The 27,216-nt window shown below is 36.1% G+C and overlaps 1 protein-coding gene across 2 annotated transcripts in view; it reads left to right on the top strand.

The window, feature by feature from the left end:
- ARID4A (AT-rich interaction domain 4A) overlaps positions 1-27,216 on the top strand; it is a 48,547-nt gene that overhangs the window by 771 nt on the left and 20,560 nt on the right. For both annotated transcript variants that reach the window (XM_066998504.1, XM_066998503.1), the window contains exons 3-11: positions 1,062-1,172; positions 3,586-3,651; positions 4,582-4,672; positions 15,519-15,598; positions 15,707-15,801; positions 16,406-16,538; positions 18,469-18,548; positions 20,453-20,529; positions 22,211-22,374. In XM_066998504.1, the coding sequence (XP_066854605.1) occupies positions 1,062-1,172; positions 3,586-3,651; positions 4,582-4,672; positions 15,519-15,598; positions 15,707-15,801; positions 16,406-16,538; positions 18,469-18,548; positions 20,453-20,529; positions 22,211-22,374 (897 nt within the window). The remainder of the gene's footprint in view (positions 1-1,061; positions 1,173-3,585; positions 3,652-4,581; positions 4,673-15,518; positions 15,599-15,706; positions 15,802-16,405; positions 16,539-18,468; positions 18,549-20,452; positions 20,530-22,210; positions 22,375-27,216) is intronic.

Raw genomic sequence — 27,216 nt, 5'->3', positions numbered from 1 at the left:
GGAGGGAGCTCCAACCTGAAGGTCCGCACGGTGCCTGCGAGTTGTTGTCCTTCATGCTCCTGCCCCGAAATGCTTCCTGTACCAGCAGCCGCTGTTGCAAGTTTGCAAAACCACAGCTTTTGTCCTCTCTTTGCTGTTGCCGGTGTTGTTTTTTCTCCGTACGTAGCCTTAACTACTGCAGGATAACTCACAAAAGAGAGAAAAACTTTTCTTGCCTTCGCAGTCGAAGAAATAATAGCAATTAAAAAACAACAACAAAGCGGCGTCTTAATATTCCACGCTGATTTTCTGTCCTGATGGACGTTTTCAGCACGGGGGTTTTGTCCTTGTTTATCTGTTGCTACAAGCACGATAAAGTGAAACGTTAAGTAATAAGATCCAGATTAAGGAAAAAAAACATGATGACAAATATTTCTTTCTCTCAGAATGCAGAAGCGGCTGAACTTTCATAAAGGCGTTCCAAGAAAAAAAATAACAGTTAACAACTGTTTGAAAGAGCAGAGCAAATTTCTCTAGAGGCCTCCTTTCAGTCCGCAGGAGAAAAAAAAAAGTCCTATATATAGAATGGTACAGACTTAATTGTAGGTATTGGGATGATAACAGTCTCAAATGCTTTAAATAATCTGTGTCATTGAATTGCTTATAACTGAGAAAAGTGCAGCTATCTTTTGTACTGCAGTTCTGCAGCTGAAGTATTTTCCTTTTGTATGTTGTACGAGAGTAACTTGAATTAATTGTCATTCTTGCACATTATTACCCTTTTTATAAGAAGATGTTTGAAAGATCAATTTAAAAGTCTCAAAGATATTTCTGGGAGAGTAATTAGGCTGACAGAATCGGGGGTCAGCGACACTATGTGAAACAAAACTTCCTGTAACTTGTTTGTTTGTTGTTTTTGTTGTTTTTTAATTATTATGGGAAGAGCAGTCTGATTGCAGACATTGTTTATCACTTAAAGATCAATAAGTCTCAAAGTTTAGATGGAAAATTAAATATATGGTGCTGTAGCTGTAAAAATAAATAAGAACTAAACTTTCTTCCTATTTTTTGTTTCTTAATAGGCAGCGGATGAACCTGCCTACCTGACAGTGGGAACTGATGTCAGTGCCAAGTACCGTGGTGCCTTCTGTGAGGCAAAGATTAAGACAGTGAAAAGGCTTGTGAAAGTCAAGGTAGTATGCTGTGGTTGTTGGTAGTGGTATTAAAACACTGTGTTGAAAGGGTTATTAGAAAAAATAAAAATCCTGAATATTAGGAAATGTTTATCAATTTAGTAAATGAATTTTAAGAACACTTGAATGCTGGTGCAGTTATGATTTTCATGTGTTTTTTTTCATATTTTTTTTGGTTTGTTTTCCAGATTTTTGAGCTCACTCCTGTTTCAGCAGGAATGGGCTTAAAAATTACTTATTTGTGCTACTTACTTCCTGATCACGGTTGTCTTCTGTTTTGAATGCATCAGTTTCACAGCAATCAGTTTTGATGTTACGAATAGAGGCTTATGGCTTTACATGAGTAATGAGAGATAAGAGCAGATTCTTCAGAAGCAAAAATTACATTTCCTTCCAGCTGACGTTGTCAATTTTACTTAAGAGACAATGCCAAAATAAATCAAGGTTAGAATGAAAAAGATGGCAATAGCGTTTTCGGTCAGGTTTTAGAAATGTTTAGGATGATACTTGTTAGTTTTGAGCATCTTGCTGCCACTTCTAAAGTAGTGTTCTTTAGCTGTAGCTGACTTCCTATGCTAGTGTAGAACTGGCACTGAATACTCATTTACATTTACAGGTCTTATGCCAAAACAACCAAAACAGAAAGTCATTATTTTGATGTTGTAGTACTGTTGTTAATGTTAATGTGGGAAAACAAAAATAAAACCTAGTTAAATAGAAGTTAAGGATGCAAAGTAAATATAGAAGTCGTTCTTGTACTTTGTTCTCTCAAATTCTTCCCACTTCGTACTTTCTAGTCTACTGTCCAGGATATGTAAATAAGGCACTAGTGACCCAATAAAACTTACCACATAGAGATGAAAGCTTCTTTTTAGAATGCATCTAAGTTTTCACGTGCTTTAATGCTTAGATCAAGTAGAACAAGCTATCAGTCTCTTCAGTTACATATATAGATCATATCACTTTATCAGAGTTTTTTCATGATTTAAAAAGAAAAAAAAAACTATTCAGATATTTCAGTTTTTCCCCCGTTCTTAATGAGTACTTCTAGAAAATTGCAATGTTCTTTGAAATCTGTGTTAATGAGGTGCTCTGTAGGAAGCAACGTGCTCCCTTTCCTCGTGTGATATCCTTGATTTTTGTATCTATTTCTTTGGTCTGAGCATTTAGACTGTTCGTGGGTGTGAGTTTCTTTTACTCTATAGCTTTTAAAGCATTTAATATGCTTTATTGCTCCACGGAAAGACTTATAAGTATAGGAGGCTGCTCTGACTTGGTGGAAATTCTTGTCACTGTATCTCAATTGTAAAATAACAATTGAAGTTTTAGCAAGCTAAGCCTGATATTGTAATTAAGAGCGTGCGGGCACACCCCGGCGTACTTCCCAAGTGCAAAGAGTCCAGCAGTCTCTTCCTGAGTAGCAGAACTACCTGTATTTATCTCAATGCTGATAAAAAAAAAATGCAACTAAAAACTGCATGAACTGTGTTATTGTTTGGAACTCATAGTACTGCAAACTGCATGTTGGCATGCAGCTGCCATGTAGGCTGTGGTTGAATGATATAAAGAGGGAGCTGGATCACTGGGAATCTTTATAGGTAGAAAGGAAGTTCCTTGAATTTTTGGATCCTGGAAAGAAGTAGGAATTTTTGATTAAAACATGTTCGACACTTAAGTAGCTCTTTTTGCTATAGAAAATGGCAGAGAAACAGTTAATAACCATTAACATTAAATATTTGTTTTTAATGTTTTCTAAATCCGAGTCTTTGCAAACTTAGGGATTCAAATTGCATAGGCTTATGTTGATTCTGTGTCATCAGTATTACTCTCTCAAACACAGGATTTTAAATGGAAAAACATGGCTTACTTACAGTGTAGCTGGTCCTTATTTTAATTACACTTTTACTGGTTCACATCTTTACCATAGAAACTTTCTCGTGTTTGAGATAGCAGAAATGGTGGTATTGTGGTCAGTTCAAAGATTTTTTTTGATATGTTTTAATATAGAGAGCTTTGTATTTTGGTTGCAGTTTAGTACTCAAATGATGTGTTGTTAATGAAGTGCTACGGTTAGAGAGAGAGAGAAAAAGCCCATTAATCTTCTGGTCTGCAGACCCGGTTCCAGGTATACCCTGGATTGCATTGATATTCAAACTCCCATCAAAAAGTTGATATACCTGGTGTTTGATTTGCCCTTTTTTTTAATTATGATATTTCAGGTTGAGTGTTAAGTGTGGTACTTGGGGCTTCCTGTGAGTAAAACCATCCATGCCAAAGGTTTTGCGTTCAATAATGTTTGAGTACATTTGATTGATAAAGATCTTATTTTCCAAATTATAATTACACTTTCATATGCTTTTTATCTACCATTAAAAATAAGATACGTATTGAAAAGTTTATGAATATCTTCCAGGTGGTTCTGAAGGGGGATAACTCAACTCAGTTAGTGCAAGATGATCAAGTGAAAGGACCTCTAAGAGTATGTATACTGCATGCCTTTTTTTTCTTAATCACATCGTTGATTCGTAAAATAGAAAGTTTTGATGGTGTTTATCTGGGTACCTGATCTACAGAATTGAAATCAACAGGAGGTGGCCCATCGCTTTCAATCAGATTGATTCTGAATAGTTAGCATCAACTCTTGTAATGTTTGGAGGCTGTTTATGCTTCTCTGTAGAATATTTTGTATGCAAACAATATCGCGCACACTGATTTTTCTAAACTTCTCATAAGTAATGGAGATCTTGATTCCATGAAGCTAAATAGAAGCCTGTTAGATAATAGCAAATATGATTGTTCTAAATGTGTTTTTAAAGTAGTTAATATATTTTATATAAAAATGCGTGTTGGTGTGTGTTTTTATGATACCTAATAGTTGTCTGCCAGAACAGCTGTATTATAGAGCTCTTCATAGATCACCTTTTTTTGTATTTTTCTTTGTAGCTAATGCAAGAACACCAGTACATGTTGTAGGCTGATACTTAGATTCTGATCTAGTTGACGGTACAACAGTGAATAAACATGTTTGAATTTAGAGAGAATGGTATAAGTGTTTTAAAATATAAAAACTAGTAGAGATTGTATGCACATCAATAATAAAGTACCAGTTACTTTGATTGAATAGTTGAATATTTATTTCCAATTAGCTTTCTATTATTTCTTGTAAGTCATGCTGAAATTAGATGTTCCAAGTTTTTTACTGCTTTACTGTCTACTTAGAGTTCAGCTTTCACGCCTAGGAACCTTTGTTCGTACCAGCCATGTAACTACATTTCACAGAGTAACATATAGCTAAAATGCATCTTAAACAAACAAACCAGCTTAGTGGAAGAATTAATGCTTACATGAGTTTTACCTCCATTATTTGAGTTAGAGATTATATGTAACCTTGAGATGCTCCCTTTCACAGGTCGGTGCAATGGTTGAAACAAAAATGCCTGACGGATCCTTTCAAGAAGCTGTTATCAGCAAGTTGACAGACGCTAGTTGGTATACTGTAGGTGAGTAGCCACATGTTTTAATTTATGGCCTCTAATCTTTGAACAATGTATTTCTAATTATAGATAATAATGTAAGTAATTATATCCTGTGTCGTAAAAGCTGAGATTTTGGAGGGGACTTTGTCTTCCAGGTCTTGTTGTCCTTTTCCTTTTAAAATAGGATAGTAATTATTTGACGTTGAGGGAGGCTGTTGCAGAGATAATTGCAGAGCTCAGCAGTCAAGTGTTATTTGGCACAATGTCTGTATACTGAAGCTGGTTTCACTCATTGGAATTGAGAGAGTTTTTGCCAATTTTAAGACATAAACTTCAAAATTCCAGTTCTAGCTGAAAACTCGTGACATGTAATGAGTGACTGACATGCAAGCATTCTTTCACTAGATGCAATCTTATAAACATGAAAAACATTACTCCTACCAATAGCTTCTATGTCTTCTGAAGTTATTTCTCCATTTTGTGTAGAGTTGAGAGTCATGTTTTGTATGAAACGACAGCAGAAAGTATTTTTTTTAAGGAATTGCCTTTCAAAGAAAAGAGGATGTTCTTTTGTGACTTGAAATTAACCATTGGTTTAAATCATTAGCAAGTAATGAGTATATCTAAAGTAAAATAGAAAACAACTTTGCCTCTTGTGCTGAATGCTCATGCATTTCTCAGTTACTGAAACAAACCTCAGAATGCACTGTCAGTGAAATTTCAAAGTTGAATATGGATTTATTGCAAGAGAAACTTCATTATTTTCCATAATTAGTATCGCTCATTATGATATCTAGATTTTTCTGCAATAACTTTTAACAGTAGAATGACAACAGCCAGCAACACTCAAGTAATAATACTAGATAAGCAAATATTTAAAACCACAGTAATTGAATCAAATAGTTTTGCAAGTACCTGGCTGAGAGGAAAAGCTGTACATGATAATTTAGTCCACTGCTTTTGAGATAGGTACTTGTAAATTTAAATTGGTATTTGTTTCTTCTTACTAGTAGTGTTATATATAGAATGTATTCAGGTTTTACTGCATATGCTTCAGTACCCTGCTGAGGCATCCCATATAGCATGACGTGTCGATTATTTTGATTCAGTAGCCCTTTTTTCTTTTCCTAAAGTTAGAAGGAAGGTATTTTCAGTAATCCAACCTTTCCATTGCGGTAGGCGAGACTGTGTAGTCTTTGATGGGATCAGGATAAGACTCACAATCTCAATAGAAGTAATTCGGAAGGATTTATCACTACGTGATTATTATTATTGCACACTTTAAATGTAAGCCAGTTCACTTACCAGTTGACAAAGCCCCACTGCTCTTTGCATATTCATATCATCATATATCATTATCTCAAATATCAGGAAGCACTTCTTTACTGTGCAGGTGAAAGGGCACTGGCACAGGTTGCTCAGAGAGGTTTTGGAGTCTCCTCTTTGGAGATCTTCAAAAGCCTCCTGGATGTGGGGTCCTGCGCACCCATTCTCTGGGTGGCCCTGTTTGAGCACAGGGTGGGACCAGAAGACCTCCAGGCCCGCCAACCTCAACCATGCTGTGATTCTGTAATTTTCCTTCAAGGATACACCACTACTATAAAATTCTAGATTTAGCTTTAAAATTGTAGTGTGTGTCAGGTCAGGGGGAAAAGGCAGGCTTATTTTGGAGTGCAGATTTTAAACCTGCTTGGCTTTGCACTATAATGTAACATACTTGGTGAAGAACATTGGACCTTTTCTATATGAGACTTAGACTTTCACCGTTCAGATCCAGAAGAGATAAGAAACACGTTTCTTGCACTAATAATTTTGTGGTTAATGAATTAGCATTTCCATTTTGAAACTTCTCCTTATTTTAGTTTTAAATAGCATTTTTTTTGCTAAATCTGAATTTGAACTGGAAAATTTAAATCAGTAGACCAACCCTCCACATTCCCACTTCAGTGATTAAAAATTATTGATACAAATAATTAAATTTCTATGCCTTTTTACATTTGACAGGTGAACTTCAAATCCCATGTTTTGGGGGGGTGGGTTTTTGTCTGTTTTCTTTCTTCTTTTGAGCAGAACACTTCTGTCAAAAATCTTTACTTGATGAGTGGATAATTTGAAGTGTGAATACATACTTTGCCTTGTTTTAGTGGATTGTTGTTTAGATTTAACAACTTTTTCAACACTCTACAATAACAGATAAATCATGCATGTCGTGATTTTTACCTTATACATTTATTAACTGCTGTTTCTCAGAAACTCGAAAGAACGGCTTGATTTATTATCCCTTTTTTTTCCCTGAAGAAATATCTTTTGACAGCTAGAATAGAGAAAATAAGGTCATATGTTTTCCCTATGCAAATGTATTAAGACTGCTAGGACTTTGTCAAAATTTGTAACTGTTGGGAGTGGAAGGGGATTTAAGTAATTCTATGGTAAGTTAACATGCAGTACTGTAGTATGGCCCATAAAAGTCTATATACCTTTGACTACAAAAATACAATTGTAGCGCACTGGAATTGTATTTAGATGTTAAGAACATTTTTATGAGCAGTATGTGGTGGCAGGTTTATAGGTATTGTAAGCAGAGGTAATATTGTCCAGATTAAGCAGATTATGAAATACCTGTATCTTAATATCTGAGTATCTTAATAACGTGGTTACTTTAACTTTTAAAGTTGGGGAAATGCTCTAGCTTGAGTACAGAAACACTGAGGTGTGAAAAATAAGCCTTGTTTTTAGCCCGTTTCTCCCATTGTATCCTTGTAGAAAGCTTTGGATAGATATTGAGTGTATGTTTATGTTGCTGTCAAGTAAACAGAGTTGAATTGGTTCCTTTTTAATAGATGGTGGCCATACTGCTTGGCAGTCTTATTGATGGATTCAGTCAAAGCTAAAAGCTGAAAGGAAGTGGATTAAACAGCTTTTCCAGTTGGAGAATGTTTTCTTGAATGCGGTCAGGCTTGAGTTGGAAAGCACAAGGGAAAGCTTGCTTTTAAGTAGTGCTTTTCCTGTGCTATTTATTTTCTGTTTTATGTAGCATCTCGTTCTCAGTGATTTAAAAGTAGTCTGATGAGGATAGAGAAATCAGTAATAAATACTCGTTAATAAATAAATAAATAATTTGCTGTGGTTGGCTACTTTGTCACCAACATAACAAGAGAGACACAATGTCGATAAGTCTATTTTAACAGTACATCTCCTGTCTATTACTGGTGTTCTGCCCAAAATAAATCAAGGTTTTCTTTCTTTGCTAGCTGCCGTGGAATTATTTCACCTATTATTACATAGTAATGGTGTTTCTGTAGCTGTTTAGTCATATTGAAATTTTCAAATGTGATGTGGAAATACCTTCAAAATCCAGCTCTCTAAGAGCTTAAGTAGGTACAGAAGTATAAGCAGGTAAAGAAACAAAATCTGTTTGGAGTGAAAGTTTAACGTCTGGAAAACTCCATCACGCGTCTCTGCCCTCTCGTCTGCTCAACAGAATCTAAAGAGGGATGACAGTAATAGCAGTTTAAGTTCTCTGAGTAACAAATGGCTCAGTTGGATGTTTTAATCTTTTAAAACTTAATTATTTTAAATGAACTTACTTAAAATTTTTGAAGTGCTGCCTTGATGCTTTTGAAGTGCTGAATATTTTACTAGGTGATAATTATACAGCATTAGAACAGTCCATCAGATCTGTTTTCAGTGGAGCCATGTTTGAATTGCTGCTCGCTTAGTGTACCATCTACCCGATTCTCTGTTAATCTGTAAAATGCTGCGGGTAAATACTGCAGTAATGTCTGAAATAACTTTAAAATAAAAAAGAAAGAAAATGGGCCACACCTAACAGAGTGCATGGTTATATTTTCCTTCCTTAACCTTCTCTGGAATCTTAGAATTGTTACCATAAGTTCAGAAAACAGAAACCCCCGTGTGTAAGTTTGTTAAGGAAGTACTTTTATAAAACCTTTCAGAGGTGAAAGCAATGCGGTTTTTATATAAAAGTGCAAAACAGTATTTTCAGGAAGCATCTGAAGAGCTGCTGTTAAATCAACCCTTTTTTCTTGTCTCATCAAAACAAGTATCATCTTTCTTTTGACAAGGCTAAGGCCAATAACGTGCGTGTGCTTAGATCTCTTGTTGAGGATGTGTAATTTAACCATACCTACAACTTTAAATGGAAGTAAAAACAGACCAAATCCGTTGTATACAACAAGCCTTGTGCCTTGTCTTTTGAGAGATAGTCATGGAAAAGTTATTCTGAAGAAAGAGAAAACGTTAGTTAAACGGTAGTTAAATCTCAGTTATTTTTCCTCTGAAATGAAAAGGAAATAGGAAATTAAAAATATTGAGGGGCTTTTGCAGTTTCTAGCAGACCTTGCTGTCCGTAGTAGGGCTTATATACTAGTCAGAGTGCAAGAGAACATGATGTCTTATTTCTTTGAGAACTATGGTTTTCAGGCAGAATATTTTATTATAAATAGTAAATTATTTCTCTCATTCTTTTCAATACCACATGAGTATGCAAAGCCAAAAGGGTTTTCCTCTGGCTCTGGTGCCGTGTTGTACATCGACATGGCCCAGCTTTAGGCTGGGCACCGCTTCTGAGACCTCCGTGAGCCCCCGGCTCCTGCTGGCGCCGCTCTCCAGGCTCGTGTGCTGGTGGTGGCGGCGGCTTCCTCGTGGCGTGTGGTCGCTGCAGGGTTCGCAGGGAATGCTGTCGGCTGAGGGAGTGAGTGTGCTGGGAGGAGTTTGGCACCTGATGCTCGTCCTTGTGCAAGTGGGGTTTGGGGTGGCACGAGTTGCTGTGGAAATGAAGTACAGCGTGAGCCACAGGTTGTGTCACCCAGGGGTATCACGCTTAGGAGGGCAGGTGACAGAGATGTCAGGTGCTAAATATGTTCTGTGGGTTTTAAAAATTCCAGTTGACAGTTCTGAAAACATTTTTCATAAAATGAGCTGTGATGTCCTAGGACTTGCAGTAGCAGGAGAAACAGGAGCTGTCTATCTGTAGTATTTTCCTCACCTGTTGTTGAGTGGGGATACTTCTGCTTAGAGGAAAAATTCACTTGGTCCTGTCTCCACTACAACTTGAAGCTCCTAACTTGCCCTATTCCTCTATGAAGGGTGATAAAAGCTATCAGAGCCATGACAGACACTTGATTTTATCCATGCCAGAGTCCTGCTAGTTTGCCTTTTTGTAACATCAACAGCACGCTTCTCGTAGTTATGTGCACAGCACAGGTCATGTTTGTGCGGCTGGTTCGACCAGTCCGTCTTCCCTGCATCCTGTTGAGTACTACATCCCAGAAGCATCACTTCATCCTCTGGCTGTGTGTGTGTCATCCCGGAATCCTAAATGACAAGTGTGGCAGGGAAACTGTCCGGTTGTCCCCACCTAGCTAGTGCTCCGGACTTCTCTCACCCACCGTGAGTTTGCTCTTTCTGTCTCCAAAATGTTGCTTGGGTGGATTTTGAAGAAATCCCATATTTACCTGGAATCCTTCTGTGGGGCGTATCATGAATTTAGTGTATCCGTGGCACATATAAAACTGCATTCGTTGCTTTCTGAAGAAGCCGAAAGGAGAATAGCAGCACCATGTTTTGTACTGGGACATGTTCAGGAGGTAGATTTTTTTTTTTTAAATCTCTTTCTGTGTTACAATAGTAAGATTACTGTAACATCTCAGGAAAGAAGAAACAGTTTCAGGCAGTAGGTTTTTGTGAGGTGATAGTTTTATATGAGTACTCTCCAAGTTCATTCTTCTGTGCCTTCAGCTGTATTTCTATACGTTTCTGCAAAGGAACTGAAGCTCATTTAAAATAGTTTTCTTTAAAAAAAAAACACAAACAGAACACTGAATTCTGTAATCTCTACGGTAGCACAATACTCTGCAGCGTCTTGTTACAAAGATGAATCATTGATTAGTGCAATCCTTGGCTCCAAGGTCATTCAACAAGTATTGCCTGAACCCTGGTACTTCCTATATTGTTTCCACGGTTGAAAAACAAAAACTACGGAGCTTTCACAGGTTTGTGGATGCATTCTTGGATAGCATCTCTGGTAGCTCACAAACTATTATTTTGTCAGGCAGCAAGTGAAAATAAGTAAGTGTGCGCAGTGGCACAAGAACAATTCCTACTTGTTGGTGTGCTCCTTTGTTGTCTTGGTATACTTAAAGGTTTTTCAGTGGGAGGGGGGAATGAGATGAAAGTACTTGCTATGCTGTATAGAACCTCTCCTCCTTTGGGCAACAGCAGTACCAGAACTTGTTGGATTTGAAGTCAGCAAGCAGATGCAGCCTTGAGGGTTGTTTTCCATATTCTCTCGTCTATTACAAGACTGCCTTGTTCTGGTAAGACTGATGGCTCTATGTACGAGTAATATTGTAACTCTTATGAGGATGTTATCACTAGTCTCCTGCTTTGTTCTGCTTTTTCTCTCTCTCTAAGTAAAGGAGAACAGATGTTGAGACAGCATCTTGGTGAGAAGAAGATTAATATTATTTTTGTTAATGGCATATGTAGGCACATACAGGCCTTCTACACTGCTCATCCGTAGCGTGTGGAAAGTTACACTGTTTAATGCATTTTGGAGGTACTCAGTTTTTAATCAACTGAGAAGTACTCATCCTGGTACTCCCTATATTTTTTGCGCAGTTGAAAACCAAAAAGCTACAAAGCTTTCACGGGGTTGCGGATGCGTTCATGGATAGCATCTCGGATAGCTCACAAATTACTAGCATTTTGGAAGCATTGCATTGATTCCCAGTGGAGAGTTGTGTTTTTCTGTCATAGCTTTGGCTTGCCTAGGCTTCCACAAGCAGGAAAAAAAGATGATTTCTGTTAATTTACTATTATTATTGACAAGGGATGCAGTGAAAGTTTGTATTTTTCCATTTTGTTTCCACTGTTTAAATATGCTCTGTGTGGAGCATATTGAGTTCCACATAGGGCATCTTGGGAATGGAATTAGAACAAACATTATAACAGGGACAGTTCCTCCAGGCTGAGCTGCTTAGTCATCTTTTTTTTTCTTTTCTTCCTTCTGTCGGTGTTCCTCATTAAATAACACGTATTGGAAGAAAGGCCTCTTGTCCAGCTTTTCCTCTTGTCATCCCTACTTTGTTAGATTGACTCTTCAGTAGTAGGTTTAGGTTCCTGCTCGTGTGTCGTTCTCTCTCCAGACGTACATGCTGCTACACCCCATCGCCACAAGTACGTGCCCGCTTCGTGGTTAGGCAACAGTGGTACGTAAAGGGCTTCTGCTTTTTCTTACTTGCGTCTTTGGAAGGACAGGATTGTAAGTTCCTCTTCTAAGATAAATATTGTGGCCCTGTAAATACGTCCTCTGATGACTAAATTACATGTGTATGGAGAGAGAGCTCCCTGTCTTCCATCCCCGTTTCCATCCCTCCTTTACACAACTGATTCTGTTCAGTAAAGTCTTTCTCATGGAGAACAACCTGTAGAATTCCTGCTGGCAGAGAATTTGGAGTTATAACAACAACTTCTTTGGGAAATGATAAAGCATTAATATTAATACAATTAATTTTATTATTATACAATATATACATATTGTATAAGAAACTATATTGTATATATATTGTACAATATATATAATTGTACAATTAATACAGGTCATTCAACATTAATTTATCATTTTTTTTAATTTGTCTCTTTGTTAATAATAAGCATTTTAACTAGAGTTAAGCACTTTTACTTCTGGGTGTGGTTTAACAGTGGAAGGAATTTGGAGCTTATAGCATATCCTGAGCGCATTAAGTTCTGCCACGACTGCTGTCAGACTGTCAACGTACTGAATAGCCAAAACCACTCTGCTGTCTTACCTACTGCTCCTATTCATGAAATCCCTAATATACCATCCCATACGTTGAAAAGACAAGCACCTCGGACTTGCTTTAAAATGTCGTGCAAAAGGTGGCAGTAATATGAGCGGTACTTCTTGTAAAGTAGAGTTTTCATAAATAGCAAGTGAGGTGGAAACCACAAGGCCTTTACTTAGTTTTGGAAAGGTATATATATTAAAGGTGCTAACAATATCGATGCGTGGTTCTGGTTACCTTTTAAGTAAGACTTAAATACTTTCACTAGAAGGGAGGGAAGTTTAAAGTAGCTACAATTACAAAATATTTCATTTATTGCAGTTAATTTGTGAGACTCGTTTTGCTTCACTTTAGAAACTCAAATTATATTTTTGTATGGAAAAATGGTTCTTTCCTTCCTCTGTTGACACTTCATAAAACATGACGGCTGATTTGGTTAAGGAATTCTTGCTCTTTCTGATTTTCTATAATGTACATTGTTGTTCTGCAAGGATATTGCCTTGCTCTGAGTTGTCCAACCATGTGGTCAGTTGCATGTGCTGTTGCATGTGTCCACAACATAAATTGCTGTAGAATGAGCAGAGAATTTCTTAGGTATCTAAAAAAATCTTGTATGGTCAAAGGAAGTTTCATTTTGCCCTTGAAGCAATTAAATAAGTGTGGCTTTGAAACATGAAAAATGTTAGGGCCCTCTCATGCCTTGTCCTCATTTTGAAAATTGTTTCAGTTTATGAATGGTTTGCTTGATTTCTTCGTATACTATACTAGTTTTAATTAAATAGAGCTTCTGAAAGTGGGGAGAAACTATGCTGATTTTTTTTCTTCGCTGTCATGTATCAGATTCTGTTTGCGGTTTCCAATAAAGTTACCTGTTTCTAATCCCCAGACTTCTGTCCCCTAAAATTTGTGAAAAATGAGTTCTGAACGTGTTTGGTAAAGGATAATGATGATAATCTGCTTTTAAACCTCTTTAGACCAATGAGAAATGACAAGCACTGCAGGGTCCATAAAATATTTTTGTTTTGTTTGCTGTTTTTTTTGAACACCCTAAAACTTAAAATATCCTGATGAAATATTGATATCAAAGTATACGTAGAGAGATCATGAGTGATACATTTGGATTGGGTAATGAAACTCAAACTTCAAAGGAGTGGCACATATATATATATATATATATATACACACATATATACATATATTGTGTATATAGTGGCATATATATATATATACACACATATACACGTGTTAATGTACAGTGCTGAGAGGAAGGCCTCATATTTTGTTTTCCCTTTTAGTGCAAAGTGTATCAGCGGTGGTTTCCTGAAGCTGTAAACCGAACTAGAGGATTTTGAGAGTAGTGTATTGACACTGGGGTTGACAGGTCTTTGTGGTATCTCTGTTTTAAAGTTTTCGAAAAGATTATTGACTAGTATGGCTAATTAGGCTTATAGCTATCTGCTGGTTTTAAAATATTATGGTTTTGGAGGGGAAAAAGTTACTTGTTTCATGTTTGCTATATTATGGTTTAAGCCATTAAGATTATTTGGTAGTGGAACATGTCACAGCAGTATCTCTACTCTGAAGATCTAGGAACCTTAAAGCTTATCTTAGCTTTAAGGTCCCTGTAAGTGGAACTGAATCTGTGCTCATACCTTTTTATATAGCTATTATTGTAGTATTATTCCAGTCTAAGGATTTAATCTCAGATTTTGAGAATGTGGCTATTCTATTCTTTTTTTTTTTTTTTTGACAAATAAATTAAGTGTTTTTCTTGCTGTAACCAAACCGTTCCTGCTAACAATACCCATGTATTCCATGTTCCTGCTAGATCATGGGATTTCTTATTTTTTTTTGCTGGAAGTCAAAATTATCATATTGATAAGCACAACAATCTTTAAACTTTTTTTTTTTTTTTTTTTTTTTTTAAAAAAGAGGTTCACTACTGGACAAAGCGTGTTTCAAGTAGTTTAAATACAGAATTGTATTCTGCACTTTGACCCGGACAAATAAACTTTTACCTTACTGGAATGCCAGACTGCAGCCACCTGGTCTCTGCTCTCTGCGAAGAGCTTGTTTGTGTGGCTCAGACAGAGGGGTCTGAACCAGAACCGAGGGATGTAGGACTGCCAAAACATCATGTGCATCTTAAAATACAAACTCTTTCTGTGACTTACTTAAGTTAAAAGGAATATTATTGCTGACTACAAATTGTAGGTACCAAACCATTTAAAAATCTTCAAAATAAAATTTGGGGTAGGGGTGGGGAGGATGGGGAGGGGATTAATATCTTTTCTTTCCTTCTCTTAAAAGAAATCTTTGTGAAAATGTTTTATTTAAACCTACTAAATAGTAGATGTTTCTTGGCCAAAACTCGTTGTGTCCTAGACTTCTTTTGCTGCATGTTGTAAATTAATGGAACTTCCTTTGACTTACCCTGTTCTGTTAAAACTCATGTTTGTCTGACTATTCTTTCTATACTTTTTCTGAATCGGTTAGATGTACAGTTGCAAGTTTGTAGTACTCTCAGGCTGTTGGTAGCACAGTACTGACAGTGTAGCAAAAACTATCACACTTGGAATTCTTTCCATTGATTTGTCTTTTTGAGGAGTCGTTTGTAGGAAGAGAAAGAATTAAAATGAAGAATGTATGGAATAAATGGATAGGCTAAAAACAACAATCGTAAAAAAAAAAAAAGATTGTTACGTAATAGTAACTGGTGTGCAGCCAATAGCTATGTTACAAAGAAGTGCAATGTATTGATAAGTAGGACATCTAAATTAGACTGAGACTGTTGCCTCCAAAAGCCTTACTTTGAACTGACTTGAATCTCTTTGTGAAAATGTTATCTGTTCTGAGACTGAATCTTGAATACCACCCTTCCTTTTGTTTGTGAACCAAAGAAACATTAAAATGAAGGTCTTTGAAATCATGTTTTAGAGAATATTCTAAATCGTGACATAAATAGTAGCTGACTTGTTTTGTCAGCTTGGGAAGGAGATCTGATCATCTTCTGCCATTGCGTTTTCTTGACTTCATTCTAGTTTTTGATGATGGTGATGAAAGGACCTTGAGACGAACTTCATTATGCTTGAAGGGAGAAAGGCACTTTGCAGAAAGTGAGGTAAGACAATGATGGATATACTTTGAAAGCTAAGTAGTACAAGCTTTTTTTTTTTTTTAATATAATAAGAAATTGCAAATTAATTTTGTTTTCTCTTTATCCATGTAGACACTTGACCAGCTACCACTAACCAATCCAGAGCACTTTGGAACCCCAGTTATTGGGAAGAAATCTAATAGAGGAAGGAGATCTTCTATTCCTGTGTGAGTAGTGCTCTGTTGCTTTCTTTTCCTTTAGAGTCCTTTGCTAAAACTGTAGTAGTACCATTGAAGCTGTAAAGGTCTGAAAGCTTTATCGTGCAAGCTGCTTGCACACATTATGGACTTAAGTAATTCAGTTCATTCAGATGTGTTCATATCTTAGCAGTAATAGGGAATTGATGTTTTTTTTCCCTGTTAGTAGCCTTCAGAACGTTTATACTTCTTTCATATAATAGGAATTTTTGTCAAGATATATAGGATTTTTAACCTTCTTTATACTGTGCAAAGTAGGAAAAAAGATGCTTTTAAATTTTGAGGGTAGAGACTATTTATCTTTGTTTCTTATCTATACACAATCAAACCTGATTCATGCCTCCAATTCCAACATCTGCTCTTGCAAAATGCTACTTCTTGGAAAGAATTTCTACCAAATTCCTCTAAGTAAGATCACTTAATATTCAGGAATATTTCAAGCAATTTCAGCTCTTAAAATTCTGCTTGTGAAGCTTTGCAGACGAGCAAGAAAGATCTGGCTGTAAGCTGTATTTGCTCTCAAATGTTAACTTCAGTTGAAAACTTTAAAATACCGTGTCTTTTAATAATTCAGTACCGAAGATGAAAAGGAAGAAGAAAGTAGTGAAGAAGAGGATGAAGATAAAAGGCGTCTCAATGATGAATTGCTTGGCAAAGTTGTGAGTGTGACTTGTAATTCTGAGAAGTCAGACTGGTATCCAGCATTGGTAAGTGATTTAAAGCGTTGACATCTCTAATGTCATACTACTTAATTTATTTTATTTTTACAAGAATGTCATCTTACTTGTTGCACTGTTCTTATAGTGCTTTTCCTGGATAGGAAAGTTTGCAGAATTCACAACTTTCATAGCGAAGTTGTGAATGCAGTCAGGCTAAACTCTGCTGCTTGTATTCTCTAAAAATCCGAATATTCTGCAGTATCTGTGAACAGTAGGAGAGTAAAGATGATCATTTGTGTATAACTTACAGTTTAATGGCTCTTAAGTCTTTCAAAACTGCACATAAAATGATTGGTATGCAAAGATATTTTTCTACTAAAAATAGAGTAAGTTAGGACTTGCACTCCCAGGCAGTTAAAGAGCAACTAGGTTTATGAGTCTTAAGTGCAGTGGAATTTTTATCTTTTTGTGTTTAATGATTGCCTTTTTCCTTAGACTTGCATTTTAAGTTGAAGTATTAGTTCCTTTCATCCTTACATTTACGTGAATCGCTAGTTTCTCTAGCTCTAGAAATTGACAGTCAAATAAAAATAGCAGTCAGTGTAGGATACAGATGTTCATTGCTATTGCTAACAATAAATATATTTTGAATAAATTCAAGTGACTAGGCTTGTACTGTAAAGACAGACACTTGGAGATTGCTTGTAAACACAAAAAAGTTTATAGATATATATATCAAAAGTTGCTTTCTTTAGTAAACTTTTAGTAGACAGCTTTAGTATTCAATTTGTTAGACAAGCTGAATATGCATCTTCTGTCATCCATCAGGGATGTGCGTATTTTAAATTAAAAAAGTACTTGGAATACTAAACAGACAGCAGGTTTCGTTCACTGATTTTTACAGATTTCATTTATGTAACTGAATATACTATAGTCCTTTGTTTTGAATCTTGATTTCCTTAGATGGAAAGGGCCTGCCTTTATAGCAATCTTCCAACTTAGTTTAACATTTTATTCCCTACATAAATCTAATATCAAAAGGTAATGAACTAATCACTGGCTAGTGGTCTTCCCTTCCCTGAGAGAACATAATGATGTAATGTAGGGTGAATAGCTGACACTGACTTAGCCAACTATACCACAGTTAAAAATGTGAAATGTGGTATTGTTACAAGTGTTCTCGTTGCTGTATATCCCTTCACTAACGGCAGATTTTAACTTTACATGGTTCCAGGCAGGGGATTAAGTTACGCAGAAGCCGTGTACCTGCTGTGTTCTTTGCTAGCTGAGAACCGGTAATGTCTTGTCGTGGTTTGGGGATGAATTCTGCCTCATTGGAATGGGGTGGCACAGCTTCCACTGAATTCTGGTAGATCAATCTGCATTTCATGGTTTTTGTCCATACATGGTGTAGAACAGAACATAAACGTGTTTGTGGTAATACAAATACTGCAAACACATTTTTATCACATTTTTAGACTTCTGGAGATGATAGTGCTGTGAAATAATGAAATCTGTACTGGTTTACATTATTCACACCCAAGAAAAAATTGCTACTTAGCTATCAGTTTGAGTGCTTAAGATCAGATGCTGGTATAAAATAAGTGGGTTTGTGACTTTCCATTTTAAATAGATGCTTTAAACGGTTTTTGTACGAACACGAGAAAAAAGCTGAGTGCATTAACAGGATTCCGTGTTGTCACCCCTGTAGAGTACTTTTTGAGTTTACAAATGAAATAGTAAACTTTTCTAGCTTGTACATGACAAGTAGAGTAAATAAATAGTTTGTGATAAACTGCTTCTTGAAATTTGTTATTGTTGGCTTTAGTAATGCATATTGTAGTACGTTTCTTTTCTCAGAACTGGTAACTATGATAGAAGAAACAGGAAAACAGCTATTTTCCTGCTGTCAGTCCTTTCAAGATAAGCTTTTTTTTTTCTTTTTTGCTTAAAAAAAGTGTTTTATTTGAAACTTCAGGTTGTATCTCCCAGCTGTAATGATGACGTCACTGTGAAAAAGGACCAGTGTTTAGTTCGATCCTTTGCAGATTCCAAATTGTAAGTAATAGCTAACTTTTATTAGACTTATCATTTTTTTATAAGACATTACTTCTGAAGACGTTAACATTTTTTTTTTCCAAAATTTCCAAAAGGGTGCAATTTTGTATGTTGTTGCTTGTAGACTGTTGCAGTTTCTTAGTGAAAAGTGCAAGCAAATGGCTTACCACTTAAGGGCTAGAAATATTGTGTGGTTTGAGAAACACACCTGGTTAATGACTGATTTCAATTCAACAGAATTGAAATACTTTTTTTTGTTAACCCTTGTCATTCATAGTTCAACTATTTTCTTCTTCTGTGTTCCCCATCTTACCCTTTACATTGTGTTTGTATTACAGATTGGTACAGTTTTGGTGTCTTTAAAATTAACAAATTCAAAAAAACCAGATGTTAACCTTAAGTATTTCCTGTTCTGTAATGTGTTTGTATAATTTGTGCTTTGGTTCTAACAATTACCCTGAAAGTCTTAGTTATTACAACTTTACAGGCCCCTGTTGCAGTAGTTTCAATATCTGATTGTCCCATTACCTTGAGTGCCCAGATACACATTGCTATTTAAATGGCAAAAATAAAAAACTTTAAAAAAAATCTACTTTTTTTTTTTTTTTTAAAGTAGTGAATGTAAAGTAACTGTTTAATTAAAATGTTTATAGAATCTGGACCAAGAGTTCTGGGAAAAGAAAGAAAGGTCCTTTTAATCTTACCTTTTCCGTTCCCTCTCCATCCACCCACCCCACCCTCCAAAAAAAGGGTGGGTGGAAGGAGGAAAGAGAGAAAGAGAGAGATGCGTGTTACTTAAGGAATAACAAATTCAAAAGAATACCAAATCTGTTTTCCAAAGCTGTTTCCCCTTATTTGTCATCTTCTTTCTAAAGCATTTCTAATGCATCTGTCTCAACATATTGTAACTAACATCCTTGGTGAAGGCCACCTGTCACCCCCCTTTCTCTCTTTCAAAGTGAACAAGTTGTGATTTTTAATAGTCTTCATGTTGACTAGCATGTGAGGTTTTGGTTACTGAAACACGTTTCAGGTAGCTGAAGGCTTTATTCAGTCTGGCCTCTTAATGTAGACTTGTATCATCAGCCTTCTAGATTCGTATGGTTCCTTAAATACCAAAGGTAGAGTGTTATTGGAAAAACATGCAGCCTTGCTCTGTTTTACTTTTTTCCCATAGTATTATGGCTTTAACTTCAGAAAATGGTGGCCTCTAATTCCTGAGGTTTTACTCCAGTTTTTCTGAATATAGTGAAAGAAGAAAAAAATCTTATTATAATAACTCACTAGTAAGGCTTTCCTTGCAGGTTGGTTAGCATTTCTATTGTAGTAATTCAGTAACTGAATATTTATTATAATTTTAGAACAAAGCAGCTTCCGTATATTTTGCTATAAAAGCACTTTTTTAATTTAAAAATAAACATCAACCATGTATCAGTGCAGATATGTGAGTTTGGCTTCACTGTTCTTTTGTGCTACTCGAAATGCATTTTGAAAATGGAGGGTTTGGTTCCTTTTAACTCAATTGCTATTTTGGGTAGCAGCTGTTGAATGGTGTGAGCATTTTAAATCTGGAAAGTGTTTTCAGCCTATGTCGGGTATTTTAACTTTTCAAATTTGTGCAATTTTTTTTTTCTTTAGATACAGAAACTTTACAAACTTTTCTTAATTTTAAGAGTTCTTTTAGTGTCTGAATTTCAGAGGAATGTTGGAAACTATCCTGGTTTTGAATCTTATATTGTGGCTTACAATGACAAATGCCCTACACATTTATTTGTTAGGAGCTTGAAAGCGAATAATACATTTCAAGAATTTTTAGAAATTGCTATTTTTCGAAGTCAAACACTTGCTTTACTGTGTTTGCTTTACTGTGTTATGAAAATAACAGAACCTTCTTCTTTTTTCAGTTACGCAGTAGCAAGAAAAGACATCAAAGAACTAGATGCTCTAAACTTACCAAAATCCGAGTCCTCCCCTAAAAAAGGTAAATTAGAGTAAATTCTAGATTTACAAAAAAAAAAAAAATCATACAATAGTAATTTACCTTTTGCAAATTAGTAACCACATGTTGTTTTGAGATGAATGCTCTTGGATATTTCGTAAACAATTTTAAATGTAACAAATTAGAGAAACTGTGGATACAGCTGCCTTATCAATAGAGCAACTAGTAAAAGTGTTGTTTACTTGATTTGACTTTCTTCTTTTGTTCTGCTCCAAATTCATGCAAATTGAAGAGAATATTTTGAAGGTACGGTATTTGAAATGTCATTAAACAATGGAATATTTAGTTACCTCTCCTAAAACCACAGTTTTGTGCTATAGCTCAAAATACTTTGTCTTTACGTGAAAAATACCCAGGCATCAAGGTGTAAACTTTATTAGAATAGCCTCTGTGAATAGCCTGTGATTAATGTTTAAGAGTATAATTACAGAGGTTGGTTTTTCTGAATGCTTGGATGATGTGACTACAATACTCATGTTTTTAGTGAGCTTGTAAAAGGCCAGATTCTCACCTTAATATACATCATTCTTAAAATTTTAGTGCTATTCATTCCAGTCGCACCTCAAAACATAACATTTTTTAAGGAAAAAAACTTAAAACATGTATTAAAAAAAACAAACCTGCCACCAACGGTTCCTCCATTTTGAGTCAAGGTGTGGAACAGCTCCTTTACAAGTAAGGATTTAACATAATTCAAGTAAGACAGTTTGAGGTGGTTTTGATTAAGATTTCCCATATATCTTACTAACTATTTCAGAATACCGGAACTTCAATGCAGTCAAAAGTTTAAGGTAAATTGAAGAAAGGATTGTGTGTTTTGTTTTTTTTTTTTTTAATGCAAAACACAGTTGGCTGTGAGGGACATTGAGAAATGAAATGTAAAAATGGTTTCAAGAAGAGAGCAGACAAGTTTGTAAAGGCTACTCTTTATCAGCAGCTGTTGAATATGCTGTTAAATATTTTATTCTCCAGCAATATTGTGAATGGTTCATTGCAGTATGTTCCTCTTTTGGATGCTTTTCTGATTCTTCTTCATTAAATAATTTGGGGTATTCCCATTGAAATATGATATATATATATTATATATAATATAATATTGAAAAATAATTTGGGGTATTCCCAAGTTTGACCTCTCCCCATAGCATCACTTCCGTATTCATTATTTTTTCTCTGTTCCAACGCAGTTCTCTTAAACAAAGTATCTGTATATCTAAACTTTAAGATGCAAATAACTTGTAAACAACAAAGAAATTTATGGTACTTTAGCTGTGATTTTTTTTTTTTCATAGCTTTATTCCAGTATTTGTTACTTTCATACAGAAACAGAACAGCTTCACAGTTGCACAGAACATATGTGAATAAGTATAGGTGATTGTCTTTGCTGTGTAAATAAACAGGTGTAAAACTAGTGTTCATGAGGACATATGCCTTGAAAATACAAATGGATATTCTCGATCTAAGCTCCTTGACTTACTGGTACTTGATTTTTAAAATTTGACTGTCTTGAAATATAAAGCATGTAGACTGATCTTTTAAAACTGAAGTACCTACTTTATCATTTGGTTTAAGTTAACATTGAAATGTACAAGAACATGAAATTCAAAAATGCTTTGTGATTATGAATACTTTGGATGAGGTAAAAACAGGGCCCTTTCTTCTGCAGGGCTACAGGAAGCAAGCACGTTTCTCAACACAAAGAGTGTTCCTCGGAACTGGAAAATGGACATAAGTGAAATTATGGAATCCTCTAGCAGCGATGAAGAAGGAGCTACGGCAGAAACTGATGAGGAGGAAATAAAAAGAGAAGAGAAAAATGAAGAAGTAATGGTAAGTCTGGACAATTTCAGTCATTCCTCAAAGGTAGTAGAGTAATGTGCATGTCCAACATTTTACCCTCAGACTTAATCACTTTGTGTTTTTAAACCTATTCATCTTCCCTTTGCTCCCATCCTCTTTGTTGGTACTTGTGAACAGTGGCAGATTTCCTGCTGTTATCTGCTAGGTAAAGAAGTATGTAAAGTAAAGAAAAAAAAAATCAAGGCGGAGAAGAGTGATAGAAAGAATCTGGGTGAAAGAGAAACATGAACAAGAAATTGACGCTGAGCCAAATAGTAGTAATTATAGTATTAAGTAAAAGTAGCTTTGTATTTTTTCTTCTGTAGTTCATATGTAGTTTACATAAAAAGTAGCTTGTTTCTGAAAATTAGTTTGATAAAAGGTCGAATTAAACCACTGAAGCAAAAATAGAAGCTTGACAAAGAGTGAGGTAGTGCATAATGGCTGTTAAAGCTATTTGCTTTCTAAGACACTGAAAGCAGTGCAGTACTTACCTTTGTAAGTGAGTCACAGTGGGTTTTCTTCTGAACATTACAGGTTATATTACAGGTTAGGAATGGGACAAAGTGGATGAATATTCTGGTTAACGTTCAGTTGAAACTTATGGTAAAATGTTTTTCTGTGTTGGAATATTTTGAGTTGTTCCTTTCTCGTGAAGGTTTCATGTCAACAAAATGTATTTGCATATTTTCCTTTCATTTCTTCTACCTGTTTTTAACCTTGATTTTAAATTTAGAAATAAAGTGTGTGTGGAGGGGGGAGGTGGGGATGGGCAGGGCATCCTCGGTTGCGTCTGGGTGCGTTTTTTCGCGTTTTTGGTGATTTTCACAATGCGCTTGGCAACGTTTGGTTCTTTTCTCTAGAAAAACACGGCGAAGTTTGTCTTCCGAGGAAGGTCAAATATCGTTTCCCTTTCACTTCCCCTGTAGTATGCGGTTTGTCACAGCGAAAACAGAATGGCTGTTCATACTTGGAGGCTGCCTACGGTGTTGCCTCAGCAACACTCTGTTGGTTTCCAGTGAGCATGCTCGCCCGGAGAGGGAAGATTTAGCCGAGCCTTGGCCGCCCGCCAGGGGAGGCTTGCCAGATGCTTTGAAATGGGCTGTCTCTTTCTTTTTTTTTTTTTTTTTCCTTTCATGTAATGTCTGATTTTTTTATATGGAAGAGAATGTAAGTAATGCCGTGTAACTGCGGATGCCGTGCAGTGCGAGAGAAAGCAAGCAAATATTTGGAAGGCAGGCTGAAATTATGTCCAGGCACTGGGCAGATTAGATAGAAAGGAAATAAAAGCATTTTTACGTTTGAAAGAATGCAGCTCATAGGTAAGGACGTTGTGTTTTAATCGGTGGTGTTAACATTTTTGTTGAGAATGGGGGTTTGAGGTAGATTTTACAGCTTTCTGATCTGTGAACTGTCTGGTGGAGCATGCAACCAGGGTAGATCTTTCCACGTAAAAAAAGACAATAAGAATCTATTTTTGGTGCTAATTTTATGCCTTAATAACAGTGTTCTGCAAAATGGAGTGGATGTCTGTATGAAAATACTGGTCTGGTTAGATAAATGTAAGGCTAAATGTGTGTAGAATATAAAAAACCTTTGGGTTTTTTCCTCTGTTTGCAGTGAAAAGGACTGAATAGGCCACATTTTGCAGGGTGTGAACTGTTGCAGTCTGTACTGGTCTGTTTGTATTAACATTGGCTAAAATTGCAGAATATCAGGCACTAAAAGTCAGGGATTGCTATACTGGTTTTCTAGTATTCGTTTTTAAAATCATTTTTCATGGCTATTGCATAAAAGTGCTGTGTGTTTCAAACAAAGAAGGGGGAGGGGGAGCTTGGTGGCTTTTTTTTAAAGAAAAAAAAAAAGCATTTCTATAAAAGAAATAGGGATATTTTTAAGGAATAATCTAAAGGTAGAGTAGTGAAGCGAAGGATTCCAGACAGGTAGGTGTGCTGATAGGAAAAGCTGTGGAATCCATTAATTCCAGGTGACAGGCAGAGATATAAAAATAAGGTGAGCATCTTCATGCTGAAGCTATGTAGCAGGGGATAGATATTAATCTTTATAGACTGTCAGAGCAGAACTGTCATTCTGGCCCATTCAATCAAATTCCTGATTCAAGTGTTACCATACATAATCTTATTTTAATTGTGGGCCAAGCTAGATACTGCAGTTAAAGATCATTTCGAGAATTTTGTCATAATTTCCTTTTTTCTTTTCCCTTAGAAGGGCAGTGATATCGGTTGCAAAGAGAATTGACAAATGAATGATAGTGCCTTGCCTGTATTTCACTGCAAATGTTGAATTACTCAAATTTTGCATTTACCTTTTGTAAAGTTCCTCCTTTATTATCAAGGTCAAAACAGCTTCTGTCCATCCTCTGCCAGAATACTCTCAGCAAACCTTTTGTTTTAGAACTGCAAGGTGCAATGTAGCTGGAGATGTGACGGAGAGATTTCCAAAATGCTCTTTTTTCCTCCACGCCCTGTGCTCCCACCGTCTGAAATGCACAGCAGCTTTGCTGTCAAGGCTTGGCCTGCTGCTGACCAGCCACGATAGGCCTTCATCACATCAATCAAACGGACCCAGGCCTACTTAATATATAATGAGAGCATAAAGTCAGTCAGAAGAGCCTAATTGTGAGAATGGAAGGGATCCTGTTTTTCGGGAGTAGAATCTTTTATAATGATAATGGAGCAGAGACCTGCTGTAGCTGGTGATAATAGATCCTACTATTTTTCCAGTAGCTGGGTTAAAATCTGTAACTTTGTTTTGACAGAGACTGTCTTTCTAATTATGCTGCCTTCCACGAAATATGCAGAGTGTGGTAGAATTAGCACAATTAGAATTATTATTTTCAGGGTTTACACGGTTGTTCTGTGATGTCTTTCATATTCTGAGGAATGGGAACAATATGGTGGTGGTGGTGAGATGCCAATCCTCGTTGCTGGTAGCTGACTTGGGTGGCCCAGAGTTGACTGTGACGGAGGAAAACGTGGAAATTGCTCGTCATCGGCTTTACCAAGGGCTGTATTACAGTGAGTTGCTCAGCATGTTCAAATGGCTGGATTTTTGGCAATAATTGCAACATATGACGCAACTCAGGATTACTTTTGATTCACAATGTGAAGTTTGAGTAACAGAACAGATGTTGCTTTTGTCACAAAAGATGAAAAATGAGGAGGTACTGTAGAAAAAAATCTTTAACAAATGGAAGTTTTTAAAAAATCACTCTATTGGGTTGACTCCAGATAAGAATCTGGATATCTCTTGGTTTTTCTCCAATTTTCAACATGGCAGAATAAGAGGGATGGCTGTATTTTCAGGGAACGTTTGGTAGTCAAAGAATACACTGCAGTTAGAAGGAAAGAAAAAATCTGAATTCCAGCATCTCCACATGGAAATAGAAGCTTTTGGAGTATTACTTGATTTTTATTATAAATCCTATTACATATATTGCTGTATTTGTTTCTACTTTAGTTGTTCTGTCAGGGAAGAAATTATACCTATTTGTTTCTCAGGATTAAGTAATTAAATACTTGCCATTTTACAAGGGAATATATAGGCAACGTCTGGTCCTCTTAGTCTCCCTGTTGTAGGCCTTCCCGTTTCTGAAGGAATCAAGATTTCAACCTACAGTTATTTGAAATATATTTTCAGTACGTGCTCTTAATAGACCTATTTACGTAAGATCAGAATGAAAGTAAGGAATTTGTTCTTTAGAGTTTGAATTTTGCAAGTTTCGAAACTGTATCTTATAACATCATGAACTGGAAAAGGGGATTTCTGTCTTAGTTGTAGAATTAGTTATAATACCATCTTTGAAAGACTTCCAACTTGTTGCTTTAGTACAGTTTTTTCTTCTTTCACTTTATCCCCTCCTAATTGAACATGCCTAACGTGGTCAGAAAAAATAATCTAGCTAGCTTATCTCCATGCTTCTCTTGCTGTTGGGGGGAAAAAAAAAAAAAAGAGTTGTAGCACCTCCGTGTGTGTGCTTAGGGGATTTTTCTTTCATTCTTCATTTTGACTGTCACCTGACAGACACACGTGTAGCAGGTTTAATAGTGTGCATTAACTTAAAGTGTTTAGGGTTCTTCTATCACAACAGCAGTCAGAATTGCTTTACGTTTTTGAGCAGGGAAAATGCCAGAAGAAATTCCAATGTAGCCATTCTGCAAATGAGCAAGGATTTGAGTTCTCACGATAATCATTATCATGTATTTCATGAGCACTAAGTTCATAAAAGAAGGATGAGTGTATGAAATCCGTGGTGTGTTTTAGGAGCCTTGAGAATCCTCCAAATGACCAGTGGTGGTCATCTATTAGTTATAATACTTAAGTTTCACTTCAAAGTAGTTCTTGGTTTCCATGTAGCCTTTTCTCTTTAAGTGACCAGGTAACACCTTACCTCAATTGTGCGTTTCTGCTGCATCCTATGTGTATGTAACAAAATATAGAAAAAGCTAACTGCGTACAGAAATATTGTAACTTCAAAGTTAAAGAAGTCTGGCCTTCAGAAAGAAGTGGTCTATGTATTTAAAAAAAAAAAATGAACTGGCATGTGTAGGAGTTTGGCTACTGTGAAGCACGGCCTGTTATACCACGAGCAAAGGTTCTTAAAAAAGAATTTCTCGCTCCCAGTGTCACGCTAACAGCCATTCTCAGAATATTCTTCAAAGGTGAGTGAAAAGGTTACAAACTGAGGTGTAGCTCTTGGGAGAGCCACTGCTGAGGATGATTGGATTCTTGGTTCTTATTGATAGAAACGAACATTTTAAGACTTCTCTCATCTTCACATGGTATAAAGCTGTTAACTTGTTGCAGTCAGTT

This window comes from Anser cygnoides, chromosome 5, assembly GCF_040182565.1.
Source record: "Anser cygnoides isolate HZ-2024a breed goose chromosome 5, Taihu_goose_T2T_genome, whole genome shotgun sequence".
NCBI lineage: Eukaryota > Metazoa > Chordata > Aves > Anseriformes > Anatidae > Anser > Anser cygnoides.
This window is presented reverse-complemented; position numbering and strand designations above follow the sequence as displayed.